Genomic DNA, 13,710 nt, shown 5'->3' on the forward strand with positions numbered 1-13,710 from the left:
TCAGAAGCCAAGGGATGTCTGTCAAGAAAGGAGGTGGCTGATGAAACGTTTTTGGTGTTCCCAGCAAGCCTACAGCTACGTTGTACATTCTCACAGGGCTTAGTGAGCGAAGGTGATTAAAGACACTGTGGGATGCCTACTCTCAATCTTTACTCTTTCTGTTCATAAGGGAGCTACAGATGTGGCTATAAGTTGTTGACTGTGGGTGCCAGAAAAAAGTTGGGCGAGTTCTCAGTCTTGGTGACTCTTGCATGTTGACAGTACTTTTGTCACCAAAACTTGTAGATATATAGACGTAGCCTTAGAATAAGGTTTTGCAGAATAAACTGTTCTGGAATATTCATTTTCTTTCAAGTAGCTTTGCATATTTTCACCTGTGAGTACCATGTCACCTTGAGGCAGCTTACAGTAAAACCTTTCTCCAGCAATGTTGGCTAGAGCTATCCTATGCCGCCACTCCCCTCTGCATCACTCTACTAAGGACAAGGTTATGTAGGGTTGTTCCTTCTAACGGTGTGCCTGCATAGATATGGACTTCTTAGTCTCATCAGCCAGGGTATTTTCTTTTGAAGTAATTAGTGTTAGCTGTTAGTATACTGGTTAGTCAGTGATTCTTTTTCTGCTTCATGTTATGGTGGAATTAAGGAAAAAGAAGGAGTTTTGGTTTCAGAAGTGTGTTTTACTTAGCTGTCTTCCTGGTATCTAATGACCTCCTGCAGTGTCTTAAGTTCCTAGGAAAAGGTCATTCTCCTGTTTTTGCTGTTTGATCTCAGACCTTTACTGCTAGAGCCTGCCTTTGCTGCTGTTCTTACATTGCTTCTGATGTGTGCTTGATTCTTGCCCCTCTGAGTTCCTGCCCCTGCACTTTGCCTCCAGTCATCAGTGATCAGTCCTTGCACAAACTTTGACCTCTGACTTTGACCTTGATTCTGGCTTGGCCTCTGGCTGTGGTGCTTAGTAGTTGTCTCTAAGGATCTTAATGATTAATTTACTAATTGAGTAGTCGATAGGCACTTCCTCATTCCTCCTTCGAAATGTACAAGACCCCCCTACTAGGGCTCTTGTACATTTCAAAGGAGGAATTGGGGAACTCTGTATGCAGTCTGGGCCAGCGGGAAGTCCTGCTGACTCTGGGCTGCATGTGGGTGTGCCAGCTTTGAAATGTGCAAGAGTCCCCCGCTGACCCTGGGCTCCGTGCTGCACTGCCGCTTTGAAATGCCATGCAGAGCCCGGGATCAGCGGGGAGTCCCCAGCTGACCCCGGGTTACACATGGCATTTCCCCAGAATCCAGGGTCAGATGGGGACTCCCCAGCAGATCCTAGTTCCGCAGAAATGCCACAGTGGCAGCATTTCAAAGTGGCAGCACTGCTCATGTAGACTGTAGGTTCTTAGTGGCAGTTTCAGTTTCTCTTACGACTGAAGGTACCAGATGGTTCAGTAAAAATATTTTATACCCTATCATTTTTCAATTTACCTTTAACAAATATTAGAAAAATAACAGAGGCTTTTTCAGTATTCTGTAAATTTAAGATATTATTTCATGCCACACATACTCCTTGTGGTTTGGATAATGTAGTGGGTTCACTCGTTTTTAGGCACAGCTGACTCCCGCAGGGTGGTTTGTGGGGAAGTCACCGGCTGCTCTTGACACCGATGCGCCCCCTTTAGGTGAGGTGTTCTCTTCAGGTCACTGCCCTTGGTCTGCGCCCCCTTCCGGGGCAGAAGGGGAGGTCATTGTTCTTGCTTTGGTCCTCCCTACTGCCTGGGACTCCTAGTTCTTCCTGGGAATACCCAGCTCTCTCCTGGAACCCACAGTTCCGCTGCACCCTCTTGGCCTCAGTGGCCCACTGCCAGTCCTTCTCTAGCCCCTCCGAGCAGACTGCAATTTCTCTAGGCCCCCTCCTCCCTGGCCATGGGTGTGCCGCTGCTGCTCCGTTGCCTCCTGCAACCCTGCCTTGCAGTCCTATGGCCTGGGGCTTCCCTGGCTCGAACTCCCCCAGCCTACTACAGCTGCCTCCGTGCACGCTGTGGCTGCCTCCTTGCAGCCTGGCCTTTTTGGGCTGCCTCCATGCGAGCCCTGGGCCTCAGGCCAGGTAGCCTGGGTTTGTTAGGTCAAAGCCTCTCTCATTCTCCCAGGAGCTGCTCTTATAGCCCTCAGCTGGGCCCTCCTTATCTGCCTCAGCTGGGCTTCCCTCTCCCTCCAACTCCTAGCCCCTTAAAGGGCCAGTACAGGGCAACGCCCTGCCACAATAGTTAATGTATTACCTTAAGCTCTGACTTCATTTCTTTATCTTAGGCTTGAGAAGGAAGAGAAATTGGTATTTATTCTTTTTGTATGAAGAAAAATAAATGTATAGCACTAGCAAAATAAAAGTGTTTTGTCTAACACTTTAAAATAAATGCGTGTATCTTATATTGGTGACAGTATGCTCCGTCTGTCTAGATCTATCTGGTCTATCTATCTTATCTATATTTATTGACTCTAAAAACAAATAACGTATAAAACAAATGACTGTAAGAGGTGATCTGATAAGAAACACAAGTGATTTTAAGTATAAAAGTAACATAATGCTCACCAAACACTGGTGCATACTGGTTTATAAGTTGAAGAAATAAATTAATTCCAGTATGTATTAAATGAAAAATACACTATCCAGATTATTAAGTATAGTATTTTACAGACTTTTGATTAAAACATAATGGGGAAAAAACAGTTCAGGCGCATGTCATTTACGTCAGAAATGTTTTGTGTAATGCTGCATTAATTTGTATCAGAATAGTAGTTGTAGAAAGGTGTTTAAAAATAAATGCAGCAACTGTTTGAATATACAGACACTTTTGAACTCCGATGTATTTGTCTGACTATATTTCAGGTGTACTTAAAGGCACCCATGATTCTGAATGGTGTCTGTGTTATTTGGAAAGGCTGGATAGATCTGCAGAGACTGGATGGTATGGGCTGCCTGGAATTTGATGAAGAGAGAGCACAGGTAAAGCAGTCTTAATGCCTTGTTGGCTACCCATTTTCTTAATCTGTAATAAGTGTAACTACTTTTCTAACTAAATGCATTTTCTTCCAGAAGAGAGAGAATACATTCAGTTAGGGGGCTTCAGATTTAATCAGTCAAAATAATCACACACACTCATTGTGACTCTCTTCTGCTTTCAGCTGCGTGTAAAAATTTCACTCTGTGCAAATGTATTGACTTAAAAATCTGTAGGTGCAATTAAATTAATTTTTAAATGATATTGAACGGTATTTTGGGCATGGATCTTGGATCACTCATGCGTGCTCAGAGGCAAACAGCACAAGTTTGAGTACTGTAAAAATAAAAAATCGCCACTTTGCAGGAAAGGATTGGTAACTAGTAGTGACCCCAAATTCTGTTTATAACGTCTGAAAGTTTTCAATTCCTAATGCCTTACACCAAACATAAATGAAAAAGTGCCCATTTCAGTTGATTACTGTCTAAGATTTCCATTTGTTCCCTTGGAAAAAAAAATCTTTATAGTGGCTAACTCTGTTTTGTGTATATATGACATCATCTGAGAAATTTGGCAATGTTACTAGTGCAACATGAATAATTAAGCACACAAGAGTGCAGCAAGCATTTAAATGTTCGGTTCCATAAATTGTACATAAAAAATGTGATTGCATTACTGCAAGATTACTGATTAAAGACATCCAAGGACAGAAACACATGCCTGAAAAGCATGGATTCAGAAAGCTGATGTAGCAGTTTGTCACAGCAGTCCTGTTAATGCTACCGTGATGGCTACAGCGGACCAAGTCTGCTTTTGCTTTGAAAGAAAAAAAATCAAAGCTATACAATGATAAATAATATCTGTAAAGATCATTTAGCTCATTTACTATCAACCTGCATTTTTTAGAACTATTCAGTATTTATTTTTATAGTGTCAAAATCAGGGTGAATTTGATTTAAATCATGATTTAAATAACTCGTCACAAAGACTTGATTTAAGCATGGTTTTCTACATAAAAAATGTTTGGTTATAACCTTAATACATATTCTTCACATCAATTTATTTTGGAAATGCTTCAGATTAGTTTTACAGCTTTATCATAAAATGAATGGTTGTTTCATTATTTCATTTACAAAAAATAATTGAAGCAGATATTTTTGAAGACATTGGGAGGTGAACTGTCTCCAATTCAACATGTTAATTGAATTAATGCGATTCTTAATTGAATTCTTAATTGAATTAGTTAATATTTGGAGGATTTTTTTGCCATACAGGCAGTCCCCGGGTTACGTACAAGATAGGGACTGTAGGTTTGTTCTTAAGTTGAATCTGTATGTAAGTCGGAACTGGGGTCCAGATTCAGCCGCTGCTGAAACTGATCCGTTTCAACAGCAGCTGAATCTGGATGCCAGTTCTGACTTACATACAGATTCAACTTAAGAACCCCAGGCGTCCCCAAGTCAGCTGCTGCTGAAACTGATCAGCGGCTGATTCCAGGAAGCCGGGGGCAGAGCAACTCTGCCTCGGGCTTACTGTAGTCAGCTGCTGGTCAGTTTCAGCAGAGGCTGAATCTGGACGCCAGTTCCAACTTACATACAGATTCAACTTAAGAACAAACCTACAGTCCCTATCTTGTACGTAACCCGGGGACTGCCTGTAGTTGGCATTGCGGAGGGATGATTGCTGAATGCCCATGTTGTAGCCATCTCCTCTTCTTTGTTAGATAAGGTTTGATCCTGGTACTAAGTATTGAGAATATTTGCAAGAAAATGAGCTGGAGATAGTGCTTCTCACATTTGTTTTTTTAATGCTTGTAATTTAACTCTGTCATTGCATATTTCTCCTTTTTTAAGATCTCACACAGTCCTTTCCAGATTTCAACAGCATAAGCAATAAAACAGCTATTTCCCTGCATTTTGTTCAAGGCTACAAAAACAGGCTGTAGGGTACTCGTATTCTGTTCAGCATTTGTCTTATGCCAAGTGTTGAGAACTTTCGCTGTGATCGTGCCATCTATTTTTTCACTATTTTATTCATAAACTGTCATCAGATTAGGCCAGTTCTTGGTATGGTGCTCAAAACAGTCCACTACTGAGCTCCATCACGTGTTATGGGAGCATTCGCTTGGTTCCTCCCACTTTTTTTTGTTTCAGAGCAGCTGCTGCAAAGTGGTTGTTTTGGAAGTATTTTGCCATTTCAACAATATTAGCTTTTATTTTTGGAACACTGAAGTCTTTGACTAGGAGGTGCATCAAATGAACACTGCAAATGAGCACTGCAGCCATATGGTAGCTTGGGAGGCTCTTCTAAATTTCTTCTCATCTTGGATGCATTTGCAGAATTTTTTGTGATAAAGTTGCATACTTGACATTTGATTTTTTTTTTCCAATCTTCTATAGTTTTAACTACTACTTAAAAATATTCTGCTGTGTGTGCATTTCCTGATGTATCATTTGTTTCAGAATGGAAGACGTTTTGTTCTGTTGTAACACAAGCACATACAACAGGGTCATTATGAATGTTGCTTACCACATCAAGACTCAGATTAACAGTTTTACCCTCTAGACTTTTTGCACACTGCTCAATTTCTCTTTCATACACTTTATTCAGCAATATGCCTGTGACATCTGCTCTGTTGAATGGACTATATCCTTATGTTAACAACTGAGCCATTTTAATGAAGTGTGCATTCTCAATCATATGGAAAAATGTTTGTTGCATAAACAAAAAGGGCAATTTTTTCATCTATTTTTGTAATCTGCTGGTTCTTTTCTTTCTGCATGACTCAGGGTTGTGTGTTTTGTTTGTATGTTTGGGTTTTTCTTTTTTTCTTTTTTTGGCTACAGGTGAGATACTGTGGCTATGTGACATGCATGATGTGACTGAAAGCCTATCATTTGTAGATAACTGAAACTATAGAAAATGATGTTAGTCTTGAAGGTGGATTGTCTTCAGACTCCTGTATGTTGAGGATGTATTCTCCTAAACAAAATAACTCCAGTGCAGGTTTTAAATTATTACCATATTGCTCATTTAGTATTACTTATTGCATTTACTGACAGTACTACTTTAAAGGTGAAATTGCATGAGACCTCTTCAGAATTGATTGAACATGCTTTTAAAAAGAACAAGTGTTGACACTCTCTTTGAAAAACTGTTAGTGTGCTTGATTAGTCTGTTAGGGTATGTCTACACTACCCTCCTAGTTCGAACTAGGAGGGTAATGTAGGCATACCGCACTTGCAAATGAAGCCCGGGATTTGAATTTCCCAGGCTTCATTTGCATAAGCGGGGAGCCGCCATTTTTAAAACCCCGCTGGTTCGAGCCCCGTGCAGCGCGGCTACACGGGGCACGAACTAGGTAGTTCGAACTAGGAAGCCTAGTTTGAACTACCTAGTTCGTGCCCCGTGTAGCCGCGCTGCACGGGGCTCGAACCAGCGGGGTTTTAAAAATGGCGGCTCCCCGCTTATGCAAATGAAGCCTGGGAAATTCAAATCCCGGGCTTCATTTGCAAGTGCGGTATGCCTACATTACCCCGCTAGTTCGAACTAGGAGGGTAGTGTAGACATACCCTTATGGACACTGCCCCAGACTGTTATGTAAGGTGTTCCAATCTTCCCCCAAATACTGATGTGGTGATAGGCACAGAATCTACAATTAGGAGCATCAGTATTGGTACCATCACCCTTCAAATCTTAAACAAAAACTTAGAAACAGAGATGTAAGTATTTTTCTGTTCAGAACCATGTATTTGTTTCACTTCATAGCTATTTCATTTTGCTTTTTGTTCTTCATTTAAATTTCCAGGGAAAATTTCCATTGAAAATCACTAAATTCTTGATATTTTATATTCTCTTGGCACCATGACCAGACACTGTTAGAAACCAATTAACTTTGGGATTGTGAACATCTGAGCACATGACTCTGAGCTCTTGATGCTAGGTCCATGATTCTTTACCCTCTGCTGCTAGCGTTGATATGGGAAGCATTCTTTAACCCTTTATCAGTTTATTTTGTTCAGTTAATATAACTAATGCTGCCTGTGGTGAAAAGCTTCAGAGGGGTAGCCGTGTTAGTCTGTAACTGGAAAAACTTAAACAACGAATAGTTTAGTGGCACCTTAGAGACTAACAAAGAGTGTAGAATAGATGGTGGTATGAGCACAACCCACTTGTTCAGATGAATGCAGTCCAGTTTCAAATAAAGTAGCGGATCGTGGGGAGAGAAGGAAAAAGAATGGGGGGAAAAAAGGAAAAGAATAGTCAATTAGAGCAGTGTTTCTCAACCAGTGGTACGAGTACCTTTAGGGGTACTCAAGTGAAGTCTGGGGGTATGTCAACACAACTGAAATTTGGAGAAAACTGAATTTTTGTTTTAAGTTTTGCAGCGCTTTATGATTTTTGTTCTTTTTACACCCAAAAATTTGATGGCCCACCTGGCTGTGATTAAGTTGTTTAAACAAATGTGTTGCAATGGTAGAAAAAAATTGTGTGTCTGAAAACTGTAGATACTGGATGTACTTAACAGTTTTTTTTTTTTTTAAAAAGGGGTACAGTAATTCCTCATTTAACACGGTAGATATGTTTCAGAAAATGATTGTGTTAAGTGAAAACATGTTATGCAGGGTCAATTTTCCCATTGAAAATAATGGAAAAGGTGGGGGTTGCGTTTCAAGTGGTGGGGAATGGGGAAACCCAGCTGCCAGCCTGCAAGCTGGGTTGGAGGAGACTGAGAAAGGCATCCAGCGAAAGGGGAGCGGTACGGAGAGCAGCGAACCCTCCGCCGCTTTGAAGGGATGCATGGGAAGCCCCGCGCAGCTGCCGGTGACTGGCCAGATGGGGAAACCCAGCTGCCGGCCTGCAAGTGGGGGCGGAGGAGAGGGAGCAAGGCGTTCGGCGAGAAGGGGTTGCCAGGGAATGGCGCGGCAAACACTCTGCCGCTTTGCAGGGAGCCGGGGGAAGCCCCGCGCAGTCGCCGGCAACCGGCTGGCTGGGGAAACTGTGTTATTTCAGGGACGGTCGTGTTGTTCAAAAAACGTTCCCCCCCCCCCCAATCATTCTATCATGAAAATGTGTTAAGCAGGGACGTGTTAAGCGAGTAATTACTGTACTTTATCAAAAAAGGTTGACACACACTGAATTAGTGTCCATGCTACATGAAGCTGATAGAGAAGGTGCTAAGTGCTCTTAAGTACCCATTGTTTGGGTTTTTTGTCATTAGGATGAAGGGGTGTAAGCGACTAGTGATGTGACTTGTTGCTCCTCCGCTTGCTGCCTCTATCAGAGAGAGGCAGCAAAGGTGGGGAGCAGGAGCCGGTGCTGGGGAAAGCCAGGTTAAAAGAGCCCCGGCAGGGTTTTGCTACAGTTAAAAGGTGGAGGCGCCCTTATAGACTAATTGAATAGTTGATGGAAATCCCATCGACTATCTGATTAATTAATTAATCTAAATTTAACATTCCTATTAGGATGTGGAATGTAGCAAGCCATCCATCCAGTGTCTCTGTTCATACCTCCGTTGAAGGAAACAAACTTAATTTATAAGTTGAAACCAAAAATGAAGTTGAGTTCTTCGAGTGCTTGCTTATGTCCATTCCACTTAGGTGCGTGCGTGCGTGCCACGTGTACAAATGCCAGAACTTTTTTACCCTTGGCAGTTCCCGTTGGGACAGCTTGTGAGCCCTCTAGAGTGGCACCAGTAGGGCCACACATATATGGCCCTGCTGGCACCATTTCCCCCTCAGTTCCTTCTTACTGCCTGTGATGGTCGACCGGAACACTTGTCTTGCCTTGCAAGACTTCCCTTAGTACTTCAGTTAGCTTATCTAGTTTAAATAGTTGGTAATCCTCAGTTATGATTAGTTCTTTGTCGTAGATAGTTAGGAGTCATATTTCTCCTCCACCCCCAGGCATGCAGCGGCCTCAAGACTTCAAACCGTACCAGCGTTATTCCAAGCCTATGCCCCATGGGGACCCCCATAAAGAGTATTTAAAGTGCTTGGGTGAGGGGCACCTTATGGACTCCTGTAAAATTTGCAAGTCATTCAAGCCATAAACGAAGAGAGAATGCAGCTCTAGACTTAAACTTCTCTTGATGGTGTTGGCACTACAACCCCAGGCCCTGGAGCCGCCGTCAATACAGAGCACACCACGGTTGGTGTGGGAAGCCAGGCACCCGGATAGACATTCCACAGCCCGGGAGCACTAGTCGGCACCGCAGCACCGATCCCAGTTCCTGGTGCCACACGCACATAAGGGAGCACGTAGAGGCAGATTGCCCTCCAGAAGGGGAAGAGAGGAGTGACAGAAGGAAGGGCACCCCAACCCAGGAGGGGCTGTCAGAGAGAGAGCAGTCCCAAAACCCCGGACCTGTCTGGAGAAAGTCCGGCAGCTGCTGATGCCAGAGACATTCTTGGCAGTACAGGAACTCATTTAGTTCACGGCATTGCCAGGATCGGCACCACATGGTGCACAGGTCCAATTGAGCCGAGAGAGACAGGGCACCCTGATGGCCCCGGTGCCTCCTCGAGCACCATCTACCCCGGCACTCACTGGGAGAAATAACTGACCCGGCACCGACCATGTGGTTGGCACCGACTCTGGTGGTACAGGACCCTGTGCGTGTCAGACCACATGTGGTCCCGGCACCATGTCTGCCAGCACCGGAGAGTGAAACCATGCCCCCACTGGCACCACGTAGGTACTGAAGCAAACCATCTGCCATGGCCCAGCACACGCAGCAGAGGGGCCAAGAGTCGCCAATGGCACCACCATGGTCAGCATTTGATTACTCATCTGAATTGGAAGCGGAATCTCTATCTTCCAGAGCCCCCTCAAGACACTCTGGCAGGTCGCATAGGTCGAGATCTCGGTACCAATCCAGATCTTGGCACCAATCGAGCTCCTGGCACCAGTCAAGAGCACATAGCTCATTGGTGGTGCAGTCTTGGCAACCACCTCCTCAGTGGCCCTTCTGTACCTCATGGGCGTATGACCAGGCCCAGGGCCAGAACTCGATGAGGTCGAGGTCAGTCGTTGCATCATCATGCTCGGATCGCAGAACGGCCCTCTCTGCTACTCCACTCATCAGGGACCCAGGGTCAGAGAGCCAGGCCCCCCTCCCCCGGGTCGATTGGAACTTCGATTCACCACCAACAACCAATCGCACAAGACCAGACCATAACACAGCCCTCCCAAACTGCAGGAGACATGCCTCCGCAAGGACAGCCAATGCTGAGGGACCTGATGAAGCCCTAGCAGATCCGTCCCCAGCCATGCCATCTGTGGACATGCAGGCACACCAGGATATCCTTAAAAGGCTGGCCCAGAATCTAGGGGTACAGGCCAAGGAAGTTAGAGGAGGCGGATCCAGTGGTGGACATCATCACTGCAGATGGCGCCACCAAAACTGCCCTCCTCTTGAATAAAAGAGGCAAAAATCACCAAAACCCTCTGGCAGACCCCAGCATCCATATCACCTACCCAGAAGGGGGTTGAGACACAGAACTACGTCCCTCAAGCTGATCATGAGCACCTGTTTACTCACCCACCCCCGGGCTTGGCAGAAAAGCATGCACAACGGCTTGGATATCAAGCTGAGGATAGCCAACCAGCAGGTTATGCTCTTCAGATATGCCTACAACTCCTGAGTGGCCGTCAACAAGTTCAAAGCCCGACTACTGCAGGACTCCCAGCAGGAGTTCGCAGCTTTCATGGAGGAAGGAAGAGTCGTCTCCAGGTCAGCCCTTCAAACCACTCTAGACGCAGTGGACTCTGCAGCATGAGCTATGGCCACGGGCATAGACATGCGCTGAAGCTCTTGGCTCCAGGTTTTGGGTATTCTCTCGGAAGTGCAGATGACACTCCAACCCTTTGAAGGGTTGGGCCTCTTCTTGTAGCAGGCAGAAAGTAGGCTACATAGCCTAAAATATTCTAGGGCAACATTGAAATCTTTAGGGATTCATACCCTGGCCCTACAGCGTCGCCCACTGAACCCACAGGGACAGAGGGGATACAATCGGGGGCCAGATTCGACAGTAGGCGTAGGAATCAGGGTAATAACACTAGGAATCCCAGGAGGCGCTCCCGCTTGGGCTTGGACCAGAATCAGGGACACCCAAATAAGCCCCAGGGCCCGAGGTCGGGAATTTGAATGTACACCTGAGGACAGCACGCCTGTGCCAGCACCAGCCCCAGTACTAGATCGCCCCTTCTTGGACAGGCTATCCCCTTTCCACCATGCCTGGAGAGCCATCACTTTGGACTGCTGGGTCCTAGTTGTTGTGGCAAGGGGATATTCTATCCCATTCCTGTCTCTCCTTTCCTCCCATCCCTTTTCAGGAACCCCTCTCACGAGCACCTCCTTCGTCAGGAGGTCTCTTCGTGCCTGTCTATGGGGGCTGTGAAAAAGGTCCCATCTGGCCTCAGGGGAAAGGGGTTTTATTCCCACTACTTCCTTATCCTGAAGTCCAAAGGGTATGTGCGCCCCATCCTGGTCCTGAGAGGGCTAAACACTTATAAAAGAAAATCAAGGTTCAGAATGGTAACATTGGTCTCCATTATCCCATCACTCGATCTAAGGGACTGGTATGCTGCCCTTGACCTAAAGGACGCATACTTCCACATTTCCATCACTCCTCACCACAGAAGTTTCCTGCAATTTGTTGTGAGAAGAGACCATTATCAGTTTGCAGTGCTACTGTTTGAACTATCCACCACACCCAGGGTGTTCACCAAGTGCATGGTGGTGGTAGCAGCCTTTCTGAGGAAGAGGGGGCTTCACATTTACCCTTACCTTGACAATTGGCTCATTAGAGGCCATTCCTGGGAACAGGTACAACAGTTTATAGTGCTAGCCAGACAGAACTTTGTGCAGTTAGGCCTCTTGCTGAATGAGTCAAAGTTGACCCTCATACCTACCCAGGTCATAGAATTAATAGGTGCAAGACTAGATGCCACAACAAGGAGAGCATACCTCCCAGGCCTCAGGTTCGATTCCCTAAAGGAAATTATTCAACACCTTTGGGCTGCCCCTATGACCACAGTGAGGCAGTGCCTGAGACCGCTGGGCCACATGGCAGCATGCACGTACATGGTGCAATACACCAGGTTATGCCTCCAACCTGTGCAATCCTGGTTGGCGAAGGTCTACAGGCCAGCTTGTGACGATATAGACATGGTGGTCACCATCTCCCCTCTCCCCCCCCCCCTCCCAAAGTCCTATCAACACTGGACCGGTGGACAAGGGAGAGAGATGTGTGCAATAGAGCCCTGTTCACCCAGCCCCTCCCCATGCTACAGTTGGGGATGGATGCCTCTGATGCCAGCTGGGGATCCCACCTGGAGAAACTGGACACATGGTATGTGGTCTGAGGCAGAGAGAGCTGCATATCCATGTCAGGGAGCTGAAGGCGGTTTGGCTTGCTTACCAAACGTTCCTCCTCCTTTTGAGGGGCAACTGTGTTTCCGTACAGGCGGACAACACAGCAGCAATGTACTATATCAACAGACAGGGTGGTGCTCGCTCCTCTTCCCTCTGGCAGGAGGCGATAGCCCCTCTGGGAGCTATACATTGCTCACAGGATACACCTGCAGGCAACCTATCTTCCTGGGGCCTGCAATACCCTGGTGGATTGGCTCAGCAGAGCGTTCTCTGCTCATGAGTGATCTCTCAAGGGGGAGGTGATCAGCACCCTTTTTTGCAGGTGGGGAACTCCCCTCATAGATGTCTTCACTTTGAGATGCAACAGGAAGTGCCCCAGGTTTTGCTTGTACTGCAGGCGGGAACTGGGGTCAGTTGTGGATGCCTTAACAATTGGATAGCCGAAGGATCTCCTCTATGCTTTTCCCCCCTTCCCATTGATTCATGAGGTACTCTTAAGGGTCAGAAGATACAGAGCAACACTGATCCTCATTGCCCCAGCATGGCCAAGGCAACACTGATTCACCACCCTGCGGGACCTCTTGGTGAAAGACCCTATTCCCCTCCCCCCAGTCCCGGACTTGCTGGCACAGGACATCGGTCAGGGTCTCCTGTGTCATCCAAACCTGCAGTCACTCCACCTCACGGCCTGGCTACGAGGAGGGGAGCTCCTTTGCTCGAATCCGGTGAAGAGAGAAGATGGAGAGAAGGAAACCTTCCACTAGGGCGACCTATTGGGCCAAATGGAGGTTTTCAGATTGGGTCACTAAGGAAGGAAGGGACCCAGTATCAGCTCATCCAGATGATTCTGGACTATCTCCTTAACCTTAGTATCAGCTCATCCAGATGATTCTGGACTATCTCCTTAACCTTAGTATCAGCTCATCCAGATGATTCTGGACTATCTCCTTAACCTTAGACAACAGGGGTTATCTTCCTCATTGGTCAGAGTTCACCTGGCAGCCATTGCAGCCTTTCACCAAGGGGAGGGTGGGCGTTTGGTATTTGCCCACTCTATGATCAAGAGATTCCTGAAGAGGCTGGACAGACTTTACCCCCAGGTTAAGCAACCCATCCCCCAATGGGACTTGAACCTGGTGCTTTGGGGCCTCATAGGAGCCCCATTTGAGCCATTAGCTACTTGTTCTCTCTCTCATCTATCCTGGAAGGTCGCATTCCCGGTGGCCATCATCTTGGCTAGAAGTGTTTCGGAGCTATGTGCCCTCTTTTCGGAGCCGCCGAATATGGTGTTTTCAAAGGACAACGTGACCCTACATCCACACCCAGCCTTTCTGCCCACACCCAG

The 13,710-nt window shown here is 46.2% G+C and overlaps 1 protein-coding gene and 1 long non-coding RNA gene across 14 annotated transcripts in view; both read left to right on the top strand.

Moving 5' to 3' along the window:
- Positions 1 to 13,710, top strand: part of CBFB (core-binding factor subunit beta) — a 121,741-nt gene that overhangs the window by 40,106 nt on the left and 67,925 nt on the right. For all 13 annotated transcript variants that reach the window (XM_075940407.1, XM_075940406.1, XM_075940408.1 and 10 more), the window contains one exon: positions 2,875 to 2,991. In XM_075940407.1, coding sequence (XP_075796522.1) covers positions 2,875 to 2,991 — 117 coding nt within the window. The remainder of the gene's footprint in view (positions 1 to 2,874; positions 2,992 to 13,710) is intronic.
- On the top strand, positions 4,408 to 7,524 carry LOC142831100 (uncharacterized). Its single transcript, XR_012906768.1, has 2 exons — positions 4,408 to 6,142; positions 6,543 to 7,524. It is a non-coding gene; the product is annotated as an uncharacterized LOC142831100 (long non-coding RNA).

This window comes from Pelodiscus sinensis, chromosome 12 (assembly GCF_049634645.1).
Source record: "Pelodiscus sinensis isolate JC-2024 chromosome 12, ASM4963464v1, whole genome shotgun sequence".
Classification (NCBI taxonomy): domain Eukaryota; kingdom Metazoa; phylum Chordata; order Testudines; family Trionychidae; genus Pelodiscus; species Pelodiscus sinensis.